Source organism: Homalodisca vitripennis, chromosome 4 (genome assembly GCF_021130785.1).
Source record: "Homalodisca vitripennis isolate AUS2020 chromosome 4, UT_GWSS_2.1, whole genome shotgun sequence".
In the NCBI taxonomy this organism is placed as follows: Eukaryota; Metazoa; Arthropoda; class Insecta; order Hemiptera; family Cicadellidae; genus Homalodisca; species Homalodisca vitripennis.
This window is the reverse complement of record NC_060210.1, coordinates 149,617,009-149,640,934: the sequence shown is the minus strand read 5'-3', so window position 1 is coordinate 149,640,934 and position 23,926 is coordinate 149,617,009. Positions and strand designations below refer to the sequence as shown.

Here is a 23,926-nt window from a genome sequence, read left to right as displayed (position 1 = left end):
ATCTCTGATCAGATGTCACTTTAACAAACTATTCAGGATTGTTATTTCTTCTAGGGAGAATTGGTCAGAGGGAAGGAAACCTCTTCCACCTTCGCTTGAAAGGTTTACATATGGCACAAACAAATTTGCACAAGCGCTGGAATTGTTGGAGCGAGACCATGTAGGGAGGTGGTGGTCCCTAAGAATCCTTATGCTAGTCTTTCAAGCAGAAGTCACAGCCATAATGGAATGTGCTCGTGAGAATCTTCGTCTGCTGTATAGGAGTAAGACGAATAGGATTCTCACAGATAGCCAGGCAGCTTTAAAGGCGCTGAACTCAAAATGGTCTAGGATTGTTACCAAGTTATTTCTTTGCTTTTCAGAATCAACAATGTGACAATGAAAGAACTTGGGCTCAACGTATAACATGACAGGGCATCAACTATTCTGTGGTATATCTAAGTGTGAATTCTTTAGGGCTGTCTAGAAGTGGGTTCATGCTGAAGAAGAGGTGGAGGCTGCATTTTGGTCTGAGAGTGAGCACAATGGTCTTACAGCGCCTTCCCCCAGGGTGGCGTCTGACCTTATCTTCTTAAGTAAGAAGATAACCCAGTGTTTTCTTGGGTTATAGGTCTGATTATGGGGCATGGTCACCTAAGGAAGCATCTTCACAGAGTCAGCATTCTCTGAGAGGATCCGCTCTGTAGAATGTGTGACAAGCAGGAGGAAACTACTGATCACCTGCTCTTTAACTGTCCTGCAATAGAAAAAGAGCACTTCACTATCTTTGGCAGTCTGGACAAAGGTGGTGAATTTCCACAGGAGGATTTGAGTTGTTTGTAGAACTGCTAAAGACGTAAACTGGTTGGCTTTATGGTACTCTAACGGGGTGTGCATGAAGCCCTTGAGGCTTAAGTGCGTGGCCAATTTGGGAAAAATAAAGAGAACAAACCATTACAAAAGCAGCGCTACCGTGGGGCATACTGCAGTCTAGGAGTGTGGATCAGAGGTCTGATATGCACGAACTTTCAATATGAGACATTGATTTTGCCAGCACACAAACCAAATACTTTCATCTGAACTCTATTTTTAACTTTGACCTAAGAATGCCACACCACTTCAAAGGAATTCAAAAAGAGGTTCAGGGAAACATATTTTTAAAATATCCTAAAAAAATATATCGTATAAAAATGAGCTTCCAGAATATATTCCATTTATATAAAAATTTATGGATATATATTTCTAAGAGTATCTATTTATGTATATCTACACAAAGTGTGAAGTATAGGTAAAATAAAAATTAGCGATCATCTGTGTACCGCAGAGCATCTAATGTACACGGATAGAACCAGCAGACACACTGATATTGACAAATTTAGACATAGAAAATACGAACTTCACTTAAAATGTTATTTATACATCACGTTATTTTGTTACTGTATGTTTCTACATACTTTTTAGACAAAAAAAACTACAAAAATATGTTTTAGCAATATTGGCGAACAGTTCTTGTCCACGAGGAGACGCAGCAGACTCGCGACACTGTGCACATATAAATATAGAAAATACTAATTATAATTAAAATAATATTTGTTAAACTACAGTAATATGTTAATTTGGTTATCTATCTACATTTTTTCATACACAAATTAAAAATGTGTTAGTAATTGGTAATTTGCGTACTGGGGATCAGCTGTTGTACGCGAATAAAACTTATTTTGGAATTCAAGATCCAGCTTCTACACATAAGAATTTGTAATATTGTGAAATTATAATTTTCCAAACACATTTTAAGCATGTCGGACCCAAACGCCCCTTTTTCGGCCTTACTTGTTATCCCAAACCCTCTATTTTCTTCTCTAAAAGGTTTCTTATCACGTCTGATAAACTAACAGAGGTAAAACTAACTAAGAAACTCCACTAAACTAGAAGAAGCAATCAGAAGGGGTTCGCGAACATATGTCGATCTTCATTCACAATTTCATGAACCACGTTGCATAAAATACCTTTTGAGATTAATTAGGTCCTGATTCAAGTATGTATTAAATTATTTCTTAATTTCACAAGTTCTTAGAAACGGAAAAATAGTTTTAAAGATTTTTCCGGTTCTACACGAGATTCCCTGGTTGTAAAATTTCCAGTCGGATGGCACCTTTAAATATTATGTTTTTGTAAATAATACTTTCAGAAATCTTACTAATTTATTCAAATTAAAAAGTTTCAGATCTCTAGTTTTTATCTTCTTTTATAGGTATAAACAATGAATGTGCTTGATAACTTTTCATTTGAGAATTTTTATCACAAAGGAAACCTTCTCCTGAAAAGATTCTTTCTCCTCATCCAAACATCTGCAATGGCGATTTTACAGGTGGTTTAATTAAGGGTATAGTGAAATCGTAAGTGAGCTATCTACACATACAAAACATCAAGTCGGGACTAGGTGAAAGGTCTAAGGCGCTTCTCTCGGACTGGAGTTGTGGGTTCGATTCCTGTGCCTGACATTAGGGACTTTGCGGTGTGGTATACACTTATATGAGAGTCACTAGTTTGTGGTAAAGCTAGCGGGAGGACCCACTGTTTAGTGTGAGACTACCAGTTTTGGAAGCGTCCAAACTATTAGTAATGAATGAGCAAATAAATTAAAATGGAAAACGATTAAATTCGGAGATGGAAGGACGGGAATGAGCATTAAGTAGTGTAGTGAAAGGTGCATTTAATAAGGATAGATGCCAATTCACTGATGTTGATATAGCTTATTCCCTAACTTTATCTGACGGGGGGCTTCCAGGGCTGCAGTGGGATCCATGGAAGAACGAGTCACTTGTAACACCTTTCTGTTATCACTAAGAACAGTCACTGGCATTGGGGGAGGAAACCAGTTTAGAGGGGATCCATTTGTTTATCACACGCGAGGAGGGTCCAGTGGGGCACTACTACTGCAACCGCGTTCACAAAGGGTATCGGGACCTGGGCTATTACTTCTATTAAAAATGTGTATGAGAGATAGGGCATTGAGACCCAGAATGGAACTATTTTGCCCGTTAGATAAGGTGGGTTCATTAACAACACACCTTGGTAAAGTGAAAGATCACTTCTGTTACTTCATAATGCGGTGAGCTCCTATACAACACTTCTGCTATAAACGAGAATGATAAGGACATCAAGATCCAGCAGGATCTACAACTTCTACAACCAACGAGAGGACAATTGACTAAACCTTTATGAGTCATCGCTATCGGAGCTTGTTGTGCTCAGATTGACTCCGACGGTAAGACTGCCAGTTTGAGTGGCGGGGTGAGGCTAGGACCAGCAGAGAGATGATAAGTTCAACCAATGGTAGTCAGGTTGTATGATAGGTTCAAGTGTCACTGCTCAACTCACCAGTTATTGATTTAGCATAGGAATGACCCCGACTATTTTAAATATAACAAGGAGTCCTATACTGAATGTTAAAAACTTAATCCTACTCTATTAGATAAATTGTAAATATTATACACCCACCTTAAATTAACAGTGGTTGGCTTGGGTGGAAGTTAACGGGATCAGTGTATTCTTATATATGTGTACCAGAGTAAAATATCCGTTTTCCATTTTAAAGCATTTATTATATAACTATGACTAAAATAATAGTTTTTAATAGTCAAAAACAATTTAAGCCATAATAACACAACAACATGAAAACCTTTGTATTAAAACTACTGTGTCAAAGGGTTCATTTATCCAAGTTTCATGTTTCATCCTTCAAGTAAGTCATCTGTTTTGATACGTACACAAAGAAATGTCTACAACTTGATCATAATTTGCATATATTAACTTGAAATGCATTGGATTTTTAACACAACTCTTGATATTTAGATAATACAATAAAAAGTTTGCTAAGTAAGAGAATCCTAGGAATAGAGGTAAAAGATTTAACTGTAAAGCTGTCACATAGCCATTTATTAGTGATACTTTATAACATAGTATACTTAAATATATTTACTGTAGAATAATGTAAACCAAAATTAACTTCTTTCCTCTGACAAAAATAGCAGAAAATTATTGTTTTACTTCAAAATCAAAGTAATTACAAGAATAAATCCCATCCATTCTTAATCTTTGTAAAGATATCATTAGTAGTTTACACCTGTAAATCTTTCTAATTCATAAGAAATTGTTTCTGTTTTCACTTTCTAAGAAATGATTTCTGTAAAATTACAGTTATTGTAAGTCATTCTTTTTCACAACAATCTAGCAATAACACCCATTTTAGAAAATGTATGTTATTTTATACATTCTTCGTAGGTAGCTAATTTTATCTTATTTAATGGTGTACAAGAGTCTCCATTCTTAAATACGGAATTAAAAATTGCGAAACATAAAAAATTGTTCAAATTGTGAAGATTTTTAGTGGAAGTGACTGTGAGGTGACAAACAGAGAATTCTGATTCAGTAGCCAAAAATATCATTGAATTAATAAGAAACTCTATACCTCTAATGGAATACTAATAATTGTAATAAAACTATGGATTAATTTATAGAGAACCTTATAGAATACATTATTTTATAAAGTGTGTAAATTGGTGTAACAATTATTATGTATATACTGTATGTCAGTCAGTTAGTGGTTCTGGAACACCACATCATACGCCATAATAAAATCTTCTAGCAAATCCGGCTGAAACAGAAATAATGACATTATAGTAATCCAACACTAGTAAGTAACATGTTAGTAAACATTTATTGGGTTTTTACGGTGTGAACCACATTATTTTTATACAAAAATAAATAAAATGAGGTTTTTAAACCTGTAAAACTTGATTTATTTCATAGGAAACAACAATTGCCAATAAAATAGAAACAAAATCAGTTTAAATCTTATTGGAATATTGAACTGCATGTATAATTCAAGGTTCAACCTTGAAACATAAAATGTTTTTCATATACAAGACATATTAAAAATCCAAGAAATGTTTCCTAACATGGGTTTACAAATAAATCTTCTGGAAATATGCTGAGAATTTGTTTTTTGTGTCAAGACGTAACAAATACTATCTGTCTGTATGTAGGTGTTCTTTAATTTTTATTACAGAAACCAGTAAAGATAAAAAAATCAAATAAGCACAATTATTGTTCTTGCTCTCTCAAATCAGAAGAAACATTTCATACACATATAATTTGAAACATCACATTTCAAGATGGTGGATGATTGGAGTTGTTAAAGCTTAACACCACAAAAAAAAGGATTATGATATTTTAAAAAAATAATAAAATGAGCTGATTTAAATTACAGACATATTGACATTCAAAACATAAAAATCAGCTATGAAATAATATAGATGTAAGCTTTGAAATGTTGTAATGCACGGCAAAATTATCATTGTTTATAGTTTGTAACTGGATTTAATAACAATGTTATAATCTTATAAGTTTTTACAGTGTTAAACTTTTACAACCTGAACAGTCCGCTATTTTTAATCTAATATGATAATGTAATATTAATTATTCTCTTGATTTTAGTCATCAAGGAAAATAATTGTGCTTAATTTGAGTTTTATCTTTACCGGTTTCTGAAATATAAGATAAAAAACAGACATACAGTAAACAAAGCATTTCTGACCCATGTTTAATGATTAAAGTATTTCTGGAGATTTCATAAACACCCTGTATATTAACAGTTTACTTTGTGTTTCTCAAAAATATAATCTTGTTGCTATTGATTAAAGTGTTATCAAAAAAAGTAATTCTAGAATAAAAATAGTTATTCTCAATGAATGAACTAAATTAGACAAATAGTTTAAATTAAAAAGACTTATGGTAGCCAAAAACAAAGACTAATATTGTTCCGATCAAGAGAAATACAATGCAAAGAAAAACAATAAATAACAAATTATTGTTTTACAATATTTGAATCTACTTGATTCAACACAACTATTTTTAAACTCAACAAAACTTTAAAATGAAAGTTCACATCCAAATGTTTGTAAAAAAAACTCAAGAGTTGACTTTTATTATTCTAAGAGATTTGGTATCCATTGATACATGGAAAAAGTATATGAGATTAAATATTGGATATTAACTTTAACTGCTAATATATTTACGAAACTGATGATTTTATAAACAACATTCCAATATGTGTAATCATAACTAATAACACATTCCTATTAAACTCAAAATATTTAGTTTTGGTCTTATTTTCAAAACAAGCAAGAGTTATTCTGCTTAACATGTCATTAGATGCCCTTGTGTTTGTTTGTTTACGACTACATGCCCTATGGAGATTTTCTCATATATTGTATAAACGCCAAACAAACAATAAAAATTAAGTACATCTTCCAAAACATGAATGAGTTTCTCTGTTAGATTATTATCTTTAACACACATGAGTTTTACATGAAAAATCTTGTTCTGAAATTAAAAAAGTATATATTTCTTTCAACATTGTAAATGTAAAAGTTTTGTTCAGTGATTACACACAATGTTAGCAAACTGATGCTGACTTATTCTTCTACTATTATAACACATAATTAAACATATTAAAGGACAAACATATTTTAAATCAAAAATAATAAAGTAAATATATACCTGTTAGCAAATTGCTCACATCAGTCTAAATGACAGTTTTCCTAAATATGCCCATTAGGAAAAATGTTCACACATTAACTTAAGGATTGGTCAGTACAAGACCAAACAGCCCTACAGACTCTTTACAACCAAAATCATGTAGTGGAAGTAAGGAATAAGGGGATAATATGGATACTCCATTCCTACTTTCCCTCAAACATAGAGAAAATCTGCGTTAAGTTGCCACAGGAGTGTGTAATGATGTGTTAAAAATCTTACAAATTCCTATAAATTTTACAGTTTTATTATCCTAATAATATTATAAATATGAAATTGCCTTTGTTTTTTTGGCTTTCATGTATAAACTATTAAACTGATTGCACTGACATGTTAAATGTTACATGGACATTTGATCCTGGGATGAATATAGAACTATTCTTATTTCAAAAACCCTTCTGGGCTATGCCCTACTGGTCTCTAAAGCAATTAAAAATACCATCTTGGACTCTAAAGTTGCAAAATATTAATTCAAAGAGCCTGTTAAATGTAATCAACTGTTCTACGTAAACATTGTATTACGACAGCACAACCATATTTTAAATTAATTTTACCTAATATTTTCAATTTGTTTACATTATAGAGTGAAAACATAAGAAATGTAACTACACTTCTTATTTCATTATTATTGAGGCAACAAGGCAAACTAATAAATTTATTCTGGATTATTCTGAACTAAATTGTGAATGTGTACACGTCAGATATTGAATTTGGTTACCTCAGACATTGTGGGACTGGATATTTACAGTAACTAAAGGAACAAAACACAGAGGAACTGGGCATTCGCATGATTCAACAAATTATTCCCTTTGTGACTACAATACCAGGAAACAAGCAAGCGCAGTTAGTCGTGAGTATAGCAAGTGAAATCACAAAGCAATACACGAAACACTAAATGTATTTTTTACCACAGAAAATTGTTGAGGGGACATCGTGCGCATCCATTTCTCATTGATGAGGTATACAATATTGCTTAAGTGTATAAATACTGATATAACTCCTAGATTGGACTGAAGAAATAGTATGATATAGCGTACATGGATTGCAAAGCAAGATGTACTTTATTGTATCATGTATCATCTTTATGTGTGGATGATGGATGTCATAATGTAAGTATTATTGATGTTAATTTTAATATTTAATGGTCAATAACAATATCTATATCCACCCAATTTAGAAATCTGTACTGTTTTGAATCCAACCTCATTACAACATTATATGGAGATAATTTATATACTGTACATTGTTTCTCAGGGCAAAATATCAAACTCCAATTTTGCATTAGAAATATAATAAATTTGGATTATAAGAGCAAAACCTGAAACAATTACTACAGTTACTCACAACTCGCTTAATCTCTGGTTCTCTTAATAATGAACACTGAAAAATGGGTGCCTGATGCATGATATATCACTACTTCCACATTAGAATATCATAGAACCCTAACGTATAACATCACAAGTACATCAACTAAGAAAGCTATGAACTTTAACTTAGTTTCTCTAATTTGGTCTAAAATAGCTGAAGTGTTAATGAAATCGTGGGAGCTACTAAATCAAATACACAGAATGTTGCATTGAAATGTTGCAGAATGTTGAGGGTGAAACCTCGGGTATGTGCTAGTTCTATTATAAAATAGTGTACATACAACTTAATAATTAGAGTTTATAATACATACTCGTACATATGTAATAGTAGCACATTCACCCGGCAAGTGAGAAATCCGGGTTCCCGGAACAAGTTCTTTTTGTGATTCAATGTTTATTTAAATTAAATTTTATATATATATATATATATATATATATATATATATATATATATATATATAGCTATAGCTGTCAACAGCTGTTTAATGCCAGTTTAATTCATTATGAAACGTAAAAACTACAATTTTTTCTGAATTCTACAATATTCCAGGAAACTTTTCTTAACTTTTTCTTCATAAAAACCTTTCTCAGATTTCAATGGACATTTTACAAAAAGGAAACTTTGGCTACGTTTGTAATTATTGACCAATATCTGTCCTACCAACAATATCTAAAATATATGAAAAAGCAGTATATTTACAATTAACAGAATTTTTAGAAACATTTAATTTATTTGATAAAGGCCAACATGGATTTAGATCCGGTAGGTCAGTTGTGAGTGCTGCTGTGTCATTTATCGAAACAATTATAGAGTCAGTTGATAAAGGAAAACATACGATTGGGGTCTTCATGGATATCTCAAAAGCTTTTGATAGTGTTAAACACTCTAAGCTCATAGAAAAATTAAAAACCTTAGGAGTAGCAAACAGCGCTCTTAAATGGTTTCGGTCTTACCTCTCTGACAGATCTCAATATGTAGAGATAACACACTTATCAAAACAGAACAAAATTATTAAAGCCACTTCTCATTGTAATGCTCTAAGGTTTTGTATACCCCAAGGGTCTATTTTAGGACCACTACTGTTCCTGTGTTACCTGGGTGGCATAGATAAGGTTTTGGCACATGAGCCAAATAGTGAACTGTGCCTATATGCCGATGATGCAAATCTAGCTATGTCATCAAGATCTATAGAAGAATTAGAAATTTATACTTTTATTGAATTAGAAAATATTGGCAATTATTTAAAAAAACCACAATTTAATATTAAATTAAAAAAAGACAAACTTTGTAAAATTCAAAACACCGCAAAATAGAACGTTAAAGGGACTTACAATAGTCTGTGATTCATTTGAAATTGAAAAGAAAAACAGCACAAGTATTTTAGGTTTAACAATAGATCATCATCTGAATTGGGATGAACACATTCATAAGCTTTTAATTAAAATAAATTCTGGTGTCTATGCATTACGGAGAATGAGTTTCTACAGTGACCTAAAAACTTTGAAAAATTTATATTTCGCTTATGTTCATTCTCATATCCCTTTTTGCATAGCCCTTTATGGTTCAACTAAACAAATAAATATGGAAAATATATTAAAACAACAAAAAAAGGTAATACGGATAATGCTGAAGCTGAAATATAATGATTCAGCTAAAGAACATTTTAAACATTTAAAAACTTTTACAGTTTATGGACAATATGTTTTTGAATCAATCCTTCTAGTAAAAAATCAACAATTAAATTTAAATTCTAAGAGACCCAGTCACCATTACAACACTAGAGCAAATACGAGATTATCCCGAACCATAAGTTGAAGTTTTTTGAAAAAAAAACCTACATACAGTACATGGGGAACAAAGTTTTAAAATACATCCCACAACATAAAAACTGAAAGTGGCCCTAAGTTAAAAAAAAATCTAAAAGAGTACCTGATCAACAAAGCCCTCTATTCCATTGAGGAACTATCCACCTCTCTATATAGTTTCCAAGATGCTTGCTTAAATTAAGTACTAGGTGTACTTAACATTGTAAATATTATTTAGGTAGTATCTAGAACTTTGACACTATTCATTGTATCACATGTGCATAAAAATGAATAAAGAATTTTGAATTGAATTTAATTGAAATATATATATCTAAAATGTATATCTTATAAATAAAAATGAATCACCAAATGTGTTGGTAAGCACTAATCTCGAGAACGCCTGGATTAGCGCGTTAATTCCAATTCGGTTAATTCTTTTTGTAAAATGTCCATTGAAATCCGAGGAACGTTTTTATGAAGGAAAAGTTAAGAATAGTTACATGGAATATTGTAGAATTCAGAAAAAATTGTAGTTTTTACGTTTCATAACGAATTAAACTGGCATTAAACAGCTGTTGACAGCTATAGTTCAACAAACTTTCTGAAACATCTGATTACATTTAAATTTTATCAATAATAAGTAAACAGTGCTTGATCGGTAGTGTAATGCAGATAGTAAATAAAACATTAATATATAAATTTTACTCCAGATTACGCCAGTGACGAATTAAAATCATCTAATGCATTAAATACTGTTATAAAACTAACCTTAATGAACAAAGTTATGAATGTTTTCACATGAGTTACTTTAAGCTGGTGGGCTTCCTTGACATTATGATATTACATTTTAACAATGGCTTATGGAAAAACAGAGAAATGAATACTAACATATCTCAACGATTCATTCTTTCCCTGGCTACAGTCCAAAAAACAAGTGTAACGCAAAACTTTAATAACGATTATTTTGGAATGTTGCATAACCTTAATAAGGATTTCCCCCTTATACCAAAAGTACATAAGAAGTAGGTAGGACTTCCCCCAAGGTCGTAATAGGCTTTTCTATCATACTTATGTGTGTATTTTCTTCATCAGGACAAGGCAAACTCAACTATGCCAACACGATTTTGACCAAAATAAATTTCCGAGAACTAGATAATTGAAGGTATATAGTATTTTGATTGAGGCAATATGGCAAGCTAAACTATGACATAGTAAGTAAGTGAATTTAAATGGTCTTAAGTAGGCACTTTTTAACCGAAGTAGGCATCTCGGTCTTACGTAAGTATATATATTCTTTCCTCGTCAGAACAACAAGGCAAACTCTACTATGGTACTGCAAATATTTTAGACCTGAAATATATGACAAGGACTGCAAATATACGCTTTTTGACCGAAGTAAGTTTTGAGAAGTGTGATCTGAGATTTGTGTTTTCTTGATCGGGATGACAAGGCAGATTCAGCTGTGACGTTATGTATATAATTAATTAGAACCAGAAATGCTCCTACACGTGCCAAACATGATATAATAATTAAGTTAAACTCTGATAATATTTTCGATGAACCTAAATAATATCTACCTGATGTATGCCTACTTACGTTTTAAAATTTGTATACGACTCCCATCATATTACATCATAATTGCTTTTACAAAGTAATATAAGGACTTCAGTTTTAATGATTGCGTGCGAAGCCACGGGTAACAGCTAGTGTATATATATATATATATATATATATATATATATATATATATATATATACATATAAAATCCTAGCTTTTATTCATCAATATTTCTTGAAATTAAAATAGGCCATTGCCACGTGTATAAATTTCATGAATAGTTAGTTATTTAAAAGGATTTCCTTCCGATCACTTCTTAGTTTGCTTATTTAAACATGTGTCACAGAATTATAGAGCCAAATAGAGTAATTAATGGATAAAAAGTAAGGTCTCTGTGGTATAATAATCAGCATTCACACCTGGTGAGATCTCTGAGTTTGAATCTCTGCAGAGTGAGCACCATTTCTTTGTCTATATTTAAAAAATTAAATGATGCTATTTCCACTTATACAAAATGAGGATGTTATCTGAAGGATTGTATTGGGTTTAACACATTGAGGAAGCAAATAACCTAGCCTCTCTAGGACTGAATGTTTGAGTTGATTTTGGCAAAAGTGCATGTGTGTACTAAAATATTAATAGAATGAGTGTGGATACAGATAAATTAGTCAATTTTCAGGACAATTTAGTCTATTTGGTTGCTCTACAATAGTGATTTTTGCTTTCTCCAAATAATTTTTTATCATATATATTTACAAATTTTTTTAGTAAGAAAAACAAAAACAAAAAGCAACTGTCAATATTCTATTACTTTTTGTTTATATGTTTTAGTATTTTTTATTCAAAACACAGCACAATGTTTTTTACATGGAAACCCAGTTTTTATTTGTTTACTTATAGTCCAAGATCCCAGGCCCCACAGACCTTACTTATTTTCTAAATCCCAAAATTATGAGAAATATGTGGGGTAATGTATGCTTAAGCACCTATGCATACCTGCTAGCTTCATTAGCCGGCCCGTTTACAGGTAACAGGTAAGAAAGGTACATAAAAATAAAGCTTACTTTACTTAAGTTCTAACAACTGGTTTTTGGATATGTTTTACAAAATATTGTAAGAAATCATAATCCAATATTGCCAGACACCTTTTGTGGGCGGTAACTCCCGCCAGACGCTTTAAATTTGCAAAAAAAAGTACTGCACCTTACTTACATTCTAGCTTCCAATTTTTATATATAATATTCATGGGGCTATTTTAATACCTTTTGTAGGCAGCCAGACCAACCCCATGGGCCAATCGTCCCCCCAGACGCATTAAAGCTATCCTGTATGTGTAAGCGCGACAGCATTATCTATGAGCTTGAGTGCGAGTGAGATGTACTCTGTAGATTGCTTTCTCACTCTTAAACTCATGGACTATTTTGTGTATATGCATGCGCAATTTCATGTGCAATCAGCCACATTATGCTCGTTGGACAGCTAAATACTGTGCTAATTTACTAAACGTCACCAAAACCCATCCAGGGTTGTTTGAGGAATTTCAACAAGTTGTTTTGCATTCAGCGAACAAGTAAATCATTTTCACAACAGCCAATTGACTTGGTTCTGGAGCAGACCATAAACGCAGATGCTGCCAATATACTTACAGGTAATGAGCGTAAAGAATCGGAATAATTTGAATTTATCAATAAGTTAGCTTATAAATTCTTTAATTATTATTTTTAATAATTCATATAGAATCTTAAATTTAATATAAAATAAATTTAAAATATTGACGATTAAAAATGAACATAAGATTTTTGACATTTCCAAATTTTTATATGTTCAGGAATAATACAATTTACAAATTCCATCTCAGCACGCCAGCGATGGGCCCGAAGCCATGATTTTAGATCATCCATAATCAGTAACGTTTACGAAGAATTAGGTTTGCAAAAAAAACAGGATGTTTTAGCTGAGTTAAGCAGTCATAATATCAAAAATAATGTGAACCAGTTACAAACATTTATGGACACCTTTGATCCGTTCATGAACCCATTCGACGCAGAAATACCTAAAGATCTGTTGATTAATATTTCGTCCGGCAAAGCAGCTTCAGAACCACTTGAAAGATTCCTGCTTAACATTAAAGAAAATTGTGATACCAGGCGTAAAACTTTTATCGCTGAATGTGAAGCTGATATAAGTAGATTTGAGAAGAGCATAAAAAGAATAGCACTAGAAAACTTTTCTCTTGATTATTAAAAAAAAAATAAATAAATAAAAATAGGTGGTAAAGTACAAGAAGTACACATTCAAAGAGATCTATTTGGTCGAATGCTTGTGATATCAATTAATCATGAAGTTGATATTGAAAAAATGTTATCGCATCCTTTAACTCCAATGACTTTATCATGGATAAATGTTTTAGTAATTGATGGTTTTTTCTTACTTCACACAATAAAAAATGTCCCAAAAACTTTTGGAAGTAGCTATTTCAAAAAAATTTTGCAAATGGTAACACAAGTGAATTCAAAGCGATTTGACGTTATTTTCGACCAGTATGTTACACCATCAATAAACAATTACGAAAGAGCTTTACGGCAAGAGTGTACACAACTAGATTTTACCATAGATAGTCCAGATCAAGTACGACCTGCAGACTTTGGAAAAGAATTGAAAAATTCAAAGTTCAAACAAGCGCTTGTTGACTTTTTTACTTCACACTGGGCATCTGATGAGATGGTATCGTTCATTGGCAACAAACAAATTAATTTAATTTGTAAAGAATGCTATTATTTTATCGTCCATAATAATAAAATTGTGTCTAATATCGATGAAAAACTGTCATGCCCTGAACATGAATAAGCAGGCACAAAAATTGTTTATCACGTTTGTAATATTGATGATCAGGCAAACATTGTAATCAAATGCTCTGATTCTGATATTGCAGCGATAATGCTGGGTAAAATGCATGATTTAAACAATGAACATTCACGTATTTGGATATTTACAGGCACTGGAAATAACCAGAGATAGGCTATGTGGACTTGTCCAAGATATATGACCAATTGGGACGGACTTTGTGTAGAAGCTTACCAGGATATCATGCTATCACTGGATGCAATTATAATCCTGCATTTTGTTAAACAGGGAAACAAAAACCTTTCAATATTTAAAAAAATGTTTAATACTAAGAAACGTTTCTAAAATTCAGCGAGCTGGACTTATTTTATGATAACGAAGCAGAACAAAAATTATGTAACATCATACAAAAATTCTTCTGTGATGTATACAATGTTCCAGGAATAGTAGATGTGGATGCTGCCAGGCTTCAACTTTTCATAAATACCTACACGGTTCCAGACGTCAATGAAGAATTTAACCGTAAAAAAATGAAAAGTTTTGATGCAAGTAATTTACCACCGTGTAAGGCAGAACTACTGCAGCAATTTCGTCGAGCAAATTACATTGGTAGCGTCTGGAACAACGCTCATATGAAACTTCCTAGCAATGTCACTCCTGAGAATTGCGGGTGGACATTGGAAGACAATCAGTATCAGTTTCATTGGTTTGATGGAGATCAGTTGCCGAGCTTTGTCAGTGAATCGTTGCAAACTGAAGAAGGTATTATATTTTCATTTTAAATTATATTTATACATTCGTAACTACTCAAATCTTAATGAATTTATTTGTTTTTACAGACGAATTAAGAACGATATGGATAACGATGAGGATGATGATAACGCCGACCTCAGTACACAATTAAACGACTGGCATAATGATGAGGACGAAAATTCTAACGATGCTGAATCCGAATATTAAAATAATAAAAGAATATTAAAATAATAAAAGAATATTAAAATAAAAATAAAATATACTCTAAAATAAAATATGTTTATAATAATTATTTTTTATATTGTTATTATACAGAAAATAAATAAAATATCATTTGATAAAATTAATAGCTATGAAAAAAGTTTTATAAATATTAATTTAAAAAGCTTACCGTTTCAGCATTTCAGCATTACAAAATGCATTCCTTTTTCCCAATTTACATTTAAAAAACAAATTTGTTAGGAGACCAAATTCTTATAATTTGGGTTTCATCGAATTTATAATTCTGTAATTAATTTATTTTTAAATAAAAATATTATATAATTATATCGAAACTCATCAAAACCAAAACCAAAAAAATAACATAGCAATTCAATTTAACAATGCCTGCACGATCACAAAAGCGAAAACAGATGTATACACAAAATAGTCCATAATTTTAAGAGTGAGAAAGCAATCTATAGAGTACATCTCACTTGCACTCAAGCGCATAGATAATGCTGTCGCGCTTACACTTACAGGATAGCTTTAATGCGTCTGGGGGGACGATTGGCCCATGGGGTTGGTCTGGCTGCCTACAAAAGGTATTAAAATAGCCCCATGAATATTATATATAAAAATTGGAAGTTGAATATAAGAAAGGTGCAGTACTTTTTTACGCAAATTTAAAGCGTCTGGCGGGAGTTACCGCCCACAAAAGGTGTCTGGCAATATTGGATCATGATTTCTTACAATATTTTGTAAAAAATATCCAAAAACCAGCTGTTAGAATTTTAGTAAGCTTTATTTTTATGTACCTTTCTTACCTGTTACCTGTAAACGGGCCGGCTAATGAAGCTAGCGGGTATGCATAGGTGCTTAAGCATACATTACCCCACATATTTCTCATAATTTTGGGATTTAGAAAATAAGTAAGGTCTGGGGGGCCTGGGATCTCAGTCTATTACATTTTTCACTTTTTTATGATTTTATGGTGAGCTCCTGAATTAGTTGTCTGGGAGATTAGATAAAACTGTTGCATTCAATTGTTATTACTAAAATTATAATTAAAATAAACTATTTACATTACATACAATGACTGACTATTCATTTACTTTTAATAATTCACTTTTGTGTCAGTCTTTGAGTATCTTTGATATCTCAATATCACAGTCCAAGTATCTGCCTACTTCTGAACTACGCAAATTGTCTTGTTCTATGAGGCAGCGGAAGAACTAAAACTCAATCAACAACTATAAACAGTTAAACGTTGAGAAAACGATACATAGAATGTAAGCAGAACATTGAAGTGACGAAAATTGTGCATATAGCAAAATGTAAATAATGAAAAAACAAGCTATTAAGTTGTGGTTCCAGTGTGCAAAAATAACAAATCGAAACGGAATGATTGCTCATAAGGATGTAGGAGGGCACAAAATTGCGTTCTAACAGAAAAACAAACAAATACGTGATCATTAGCGTCTAGAAAAGCATGACTACCGCTTGACCAAAATTATTCAGTCCCGCTCTGCCGAAACAAGTATATACGTTTTCTAAATGTTATTTTATTAATTTAGATAGGTGTGGCTGAGAATGTAATTCAAGCAAGTGTTCTTTTCCAATCTTTTCTATAGATGAAGTACAATTCTGGAATTTAGGATAGGGTAACCTCTAAACTCATAAGCAATCAAGAACGACAACAATCAGCCTCCTAATTTAATTGAATAATAGGTATTAGTATAATTATGTGTATTATTAAAATACTTATATACCTATTATTCACTTAATAAACTACATACAAATCTTATACCAACCTCATTGTCACACAGTTCTTCAATGGAACAGCCAGCCTTTGATTTGTTGTACTTTACTTGAAACAGCTTTCCATCAAAAAATAGACTAGGATCAGTCTGTAAATGAACAACAGTAACATAATTTTTTATCATTTCATATTTTATTATTAACAAGGTATTTTTGAATAACTGTTAATTTTTTTCTGGTTGGGTCAAGGCAAAATTCTAAATATTAACCCTTTCAATATTCCATAAAATACCAATGATGCCCTTAATATATCAATATCAATACAATAGGGCCATAGAAAAGTTGGAAATACCAATGGCTGAGCAGTCTAAGACATCGAACTATAGACCTGAATTAAAAATACAGGGTGGCGAATGTCAGTTTCCCCAGAATAGCAATTTAAAGGCATTATAGGTTAATTGAATAAAACACTTTTAGGCAAGAAAACAAATTGATTACATGAAATTACTTACATAATACCACACAGTGTTAGAGCAGTTGTTCCAAATGTCCACCTTGATTTTGTATACACTTCATACAATGACTGAGAACAGTATCACAAATTTTTAAATCACAAGTTCAAATGAATTTCTAATTAGGTTTCTAAGTTTGTCAAGATTTTGCTGTTTTGAAGCATACACAGTCTCCTTTATAATACCCACAATGAAGAGTAACGTGGGGTCAGATCTGGCGAGCGCGTAAGCCAATCAACTGTACTACAGCGACCAATCCATTCATTAAATGTGTTATTTAAAAAATCTCAGACTTGGATACCGAAATGTGCTGGGGCACCATCTTGTTGCCAGATGAGGGAATGAATATTGAAAACAGGATTGTTTCTAAGCTCGGGACCTACTACTTCTTGCAGCAAGCATAAGTAACTTTCTGAGTTAACATTTCCTTGAAGAAAATAAGGACCAATCAGTACAGTACCTACTCGAAATACCTCCCCATAACATAACACCAGGCACATTGAATTCTGCTTGGATTACGTTATGAGGATTTACATCTGATCAGTACAGGCAGTTATGCCGAGAAACACATCCATTTAGTTTGAAACATGCCTCATCACACTACAAAATTGATCGCAAGAAGTTTGAATCAGCTTCTGAGCGGATAATTATTGTCATACAGAATTCCAATTGCCTATCAGAATTATCCTTGTGAAGCACTTGGAGTAAAGATGTAGGGTATGGAGTCGATTTACCGGTACTGGCTACAAAAGTTTGAGCAACTGTCTGCAGGTTCTCTTCGTTGCAAATTGATTGTGGATGACTACACTTCGGGGCATTTAAAAAGCTTCCTTTGTTTTAAAATTTCTTACTTAACTTCTGCATATGCTGTCGAGTGGGTATCGTGACACCTGGATATTTACCACAAAATTGTTAAATTATTATAGCAGTATTTTTATTATAGCTCTATTTTTATTATGCTTCCACCACAACTGAAGGACGTAAACTTGTTGTTGGGTTGAAAACATTTGAAAAACACATACAAACAAATAACAGATGCAAAGAGTGACACTTTACACTAGCCACTTAACATTGTTACCAACCTATCAAAACAAAATATCCCAATTTGTGGGGAAACTGACATATGCGCCACCCTGTAGTGTGGGTTCAAATCATGTCTGTGATAGTGGAACTTTTTATCAATATCATTAATCATGTACTGTATCGACTCTCCTTTTTTTGTGAATTATTTGTAGGTTTTCATTTATATTATGTGTGTGTCCACATTGTATGAAATGTTCAGCGTAATTTGACTGTTGTTTATCAGTATTCTCTGGAAGGTGTTCCTTAAAACGGGTTTCGAATGAGCTATCAGTTTTTCCGAGATAGTACTTGGGACAATCACTACACCGTATTTTATAAACCCCATTGCTGACAAAGTTATCCTTATCCAGTTTTTTACGGAGACTTATTAATTCACTGATTTTATTTACGGTGTATCCATGTTTTGCAAATATGTTGCTAACTTTGTGGTTCAATGTATTGCCATACATCAGAGTTCCATACTTTTTATTTATGGCATTATTGCAATTTATTTTTGAGAAGAATTTTGTTAGTTATTTTAATTTTATAATAATATTAATTTAAAGATGCGATTTCTCCCCCTAAAACACAAACAGATAGATTGTAAACTAAGCAAGATAGGACCTTATATGACATTTTAAATTTATTTTTAACTGAAAAATCAAATGGTGAAGTTTGACAGAGTAGTTTATGGCAATCCTGTATATTCTTGATGATATAAAAATTTTCTACCATTTTCAGAGTAAAAGAATTGTTATAATTTGTCTCCCTAAATACTAAAATAAAAGTCTAATTGTTTGTTTTAATTTTGTGTGGTCAAATGTAGGGAAGATTGTTGTTCCTTTGAACGATTGTACCTCTGAACACTTCAGGTTTTACTGATACTTAGCCGTGAAATGGTAAAGTTTGTATTTTTAGTTCAAAGATAGGTCATTAATTGCACAGACTACCTGGTTGTAGTTCCAAATGTGCATTGTGAGTGTGAGAAAATTGTTATTCAATTTCATCACTGAAAAGTAAATATTACATACAATCTTTTCTCTCTAGTTATGTTTTTTGTTATGTATTTATGAAATTATAATAGAGTATGCACACTGTAAAGAATCTATTTAAGATAAACTCCAGTCTCCATATTCATAATCTCAAATTAGTGTTGTAGAAATGTCAATAGAAAATGGTACCTTGTTGTACCTTTGACCACTCAAGTGTGTTGTTTCTTTGATCAGGTCAAAGGTACAACACCTCCTCCTATTTAGCCTGGACTATGATTTAAATGTCAGTCATGGTAATACGTTTAGCAAATGAATTTTAAAAAGTAGTCTTTACAATATTACACATATCAAAACGAATGTTATATCTATAGTAATTACTTAGTAAAACAGTGATGTCCTTTGTGTTTTTATGTTTATTGAAGATATTTGACACTATGCCGAGAAGCAAGGACGGAGTGACAGGCTTTCAAGCAATTTTAGGTAAAAAAGCCAACATTGATTGGCTACCATTAAAAATACAGGCTACCAAAGCAAAACCTAAACACTTAAAGATAAAGGCCAAGAAAAAGCTTTTTGAAAAATGTGACAGCTCAGAATCTGACAGAGATTTCTTCAGGAGGAAGTTTATTGTCTGAAATTATGCCTATCAATTCCAGGTCTAGGAGAAATAGGTTTACATGGAGAAGCAGACCACTGGGAAGAAGAAGATTTCGCTCTTATTATCCTATGAAACAAAACTACATCAAAATATTTCACTGGAAAAGTTATTTCTGTAGAAGAGGATAATTTGAAAATACATTTTCTGAAAAAAAAAAAAACTACTAAGCAGCTCAAAGTTTATTATGGAAGACTCCAAAATCTATGACGTAATGTTTCAAGAGGTTGTAGCCTAACTTCCTTGTTGCTGGAGGGTCCTCAAGACTGAAAGGATGTTTACGGTATGGGGTGATTTTTCCATGTACAATGATGAGTGACTGTTTTAGCAGGTCCATAAAAATATGAATCACTGGTAATAATACAACTTCTGTAAATTTCATTCTTGTACAACTAAACATATTTTTTCTCAAAATGTTTTTTATTTAAGATCCAGTCAGAGATACAACATTATGTTTTACGTTTGACCACCACGTAAGGGTTTTTTTTTTAATGTTTAAAAAATATAAAACTTACCAAATATTAAATGTAAATAGATAAATATTGTGGGGAAAACTCCATAAATCATATTAATGCAAACATATGTTGGTTTGAATCAATAAAAAAATTATAAAATCATAAACGAAAAATTGGTCAAAGGTTCAACACCTGGCCTACAAAGGAAAAACATTCAAATTCTTACATTTATATTTCACATTGTTTATACATTTAATTTACTTCAAAATAAAATATTAGCATGTTTTTGTATTATTAGCCTAAAAAATAATATTGCTATAAAATTACTTTTTCGATGATCTTATTTTAACAATTTTCTTAATAAAACTATCATAAAATGTTTTCATTCTTATTATCCTATATATGAAAAATTCACTGTATGTATTAACTTAAATGAAATTGTCTTTATTGTGTATATATCACAGATTTTAGTATCAATGTTTAAACTTCTTTAAAAAATAGCTAATGATATTTTTAAATTTTAATGCTTAAATAATGTATTAGTTTTTACTGTTTACATTTCTGGCATTCTAAAATAATATCAAACATGATGCTCAAATAATAAAGAAACAACATTTTGTACGGGTAAATGACACTGCAACCAGCCACTCCAACAGAAAAGCTCAATTACTGCAGGAGCTAAATAGCGTTTTAGTAAATAGTAAAAGACAATATTAATAAACTAAAGAAAAGTTTTACTACAAAAAAAAGTTAAATGAGGCTAGAACATATTGTATCAGGTATTGAAAAAGATACAAATGAAATTAATAATTATAATAATTATGAAATAAAAAAAACTAATAATAACTTAATCAAATAAAATTTAATCTTATGTAATTTTAAGTTGCCTGAATTTATAATGTGAAAATATTCATCAATAATGATGAAAAACGTAGCTCAACAACACGAGAAAGCAGACTCAGTGACCCTAAGTGTCGATCATCACACAAGTTCACACGAATTAAAAGTTACCATTATATTAAGAGCAACAAAACATGGCCTTCTAAACTCAGATCACTTCAATCTTTTAAAATAACACAACAGAGTTGTAAATTCAAAATATAATACTAATAGAGTATGTGACATTAAAACAATAGATTACATTAAATAAATCAATGATACATTTTGACAAACCTCACGCTCTGTGAGAGGATAGCCACAAGCTGCTAGGAGAAAGTACAATACAAAGGTGAAGCGCATGATAAGGTTGGACACCCTGACACCTCTGGCAGTGACAGGATCAGATGGCAGTGCTTTCAACATTGCCACATCATAGTGCCTGATACATGAGGCAGTGGCCAGCATGGCGTTCACCTCCCACTCGTACAAACAATCCAACTCCTGCACAGCAAATTTTGAGTTGGAATTTTGAGGTAAAAAGATTTGGAATGTGTGTATTTTATTCAAACATGTGTCAATTAAAACACTTTTAAATTATTAAACAATTGTTAAGTGTCAAGATTCTCCGAACCAGAAATAAGCATTCGAAGAGATGGTACAAAAACTCATTTATGTTTTATTACTCAATTTAAAGCCAAAATATATTCTTTAAATGAACTCGCAACCTATGAATTTAGAATAGTCAAGGAATAAGATGCACACACAAACTGAAGAGCTGAGAACAGAAGATCTGAGTGAGATTAGGTAATATCCCTTATAAAAATCCACATATAAAAATTAAATAAATTAACAAGAGGTAAGTATTGTGGTTCCAGAATCCTCTATAAATTGTTGTCATATTAAATTTTCATCTCTTTTCTCTTATGTTTCTGTTTATTTTGCTTAGTGTAAAAAAGAGATATAACAAAAGTTAAGAACAATTAAAAACAATTACTAAATAAACAATACAATTATTAATTACAAAGTAGTATAAAATGAATAATTTTTTAATGATTACAAATGTTAAAAAATACATAAAAAGTTTATTTTTACAGTACATGAGTCTAAATTATATTAAAAATTAGAAAAACTCAGCATAAAATAACAGTATGTTTATAACCATTGTTAAACATAAACTAAAACAATACGACACACAATAACCTAGTTACAAAACTCAGGGTGTCCACAAATATAAGCAGGAGGAAAGCAAAGGCTTTTTTACTATTCAAGGCTTGGGTAGTAAAAAGTTCAAGGCATTTTTTAAAAGTTCCAAAATACTTATATCATTCAAACTGTTGTAAAACAATACATATGACACGATAAAAAAATCATCTAAATATAGAAATAAGTTCTATTTTAACTATTACACAGTAAAAAGAAGCCTCATTTGAGAATGTGTACTGGTATAAAATATGTAAAGGATACACACACAAAAGCGAAAGATTGTATATAATCGTTAAAATAATTTAATTTTATAATGGTTTTCATGATAAGAAATCAAAAAGAATATTACTTATTAATAGTAGGAAGAAGTACTAAGAAGCAAATATTATCAAAAATAAAACATTATAATAAACGAAAAAGTTCAATCACGATAAAAAATTTGACTTGTATATCTACAATTTAAATTCACAGACTGATTTCTTAGTTACTTTTACACAATATTTATTAGTAGAAGAAGATTAAAGTTATTATAACTGTCTTAAAAATATTATTCATACCTTGACAGATTCTGGAAGAATATATCTGAATAGACATCCTCAAATCACTGTTAAACTTCACTTTTACACAATACTTATTAGTAGAAGAAGATTAAAGTTATTATAACTGTCTTAAAAATATTACTCGTACCTTGACAAATCCCGGAAGAATATATCTGAATAGACATCCTCAAATCACTGTTAAACTTCACTTTTACAAAATACTTATTAGTAGAAGAAGATTAAAGTTATTATAACTGTCTTAAAAATATTACTCGTACCTTGACAAATCCCGGAAGAATATATCTGAATAGACATCCTCAAATCACTGTTAAACTTCACTTTTACAAAATACTTATTAGTAGAAGAAGATTAAAGTTATTATAACTGTCTTAAAAATATTACTCGTACCTTGACAAATCCCGGAAGAATATATCTGAATAGACATCCTCAAATCACTGTTAAACTTCACTTTTACACAATACTTATTAGTAGAAGAAGATTAAAGTTATTATAACTGTCTTAAAAATATTACTCGTACCTTGACAAATCCTGGAAGAATATATCTGAATAGACATCCTCAAATCACTGTTAAACTTCACTTTTACACAATACTTATTAGTAGAAGAAGATTAAAGTTATTATAACTGACTTAAAAATATTACTCGTACCTTGACAAATCCCGGAACAATATATCTGAATAGACTAAATATCCGATATAGTATATATATATATATATATTATTGTATATTCTTCAATTGTTAAT

The 23,926-nt window shown here is 31.3% G+C and overlaps 1 protein-coding gene across 1 annotated transcript in view; it reads right to left on the bottom strand.

Moving 5' to 3' along the window:
* Positions 1–3,899: 3,899 nt before the first annotated feature.
* The window catches only part of LOC124360324 (constitutive coactivator of peroxisome proliferator-activated receptor gamma-like), a 79,145-nt gene continuing 59,118 nt past the window's right edge, over positions 3,900–23,926 (bottom strand). Inside the window, exons 9-11 of the mRNA XM_046813849.1 lie at positions 21,716–21,922; positions 16,920–17,015; positions 3,900–4,636 (exon numbers count right to left, since the gene is read on the bottom strand). Of these exons, the coding sequence (XP_046669805.1) occupies positions 4,580–4,636; positions 16,920–17,015; positions 21,716–21,922 (360 nt within the window). The 3' untranslated portion in view covers positions 3,900–4,579. The remainder of the gene's footprint in view (positions 4,637–16,919; positions 17,016–21,715; positions 21,923–23,926) is intronic.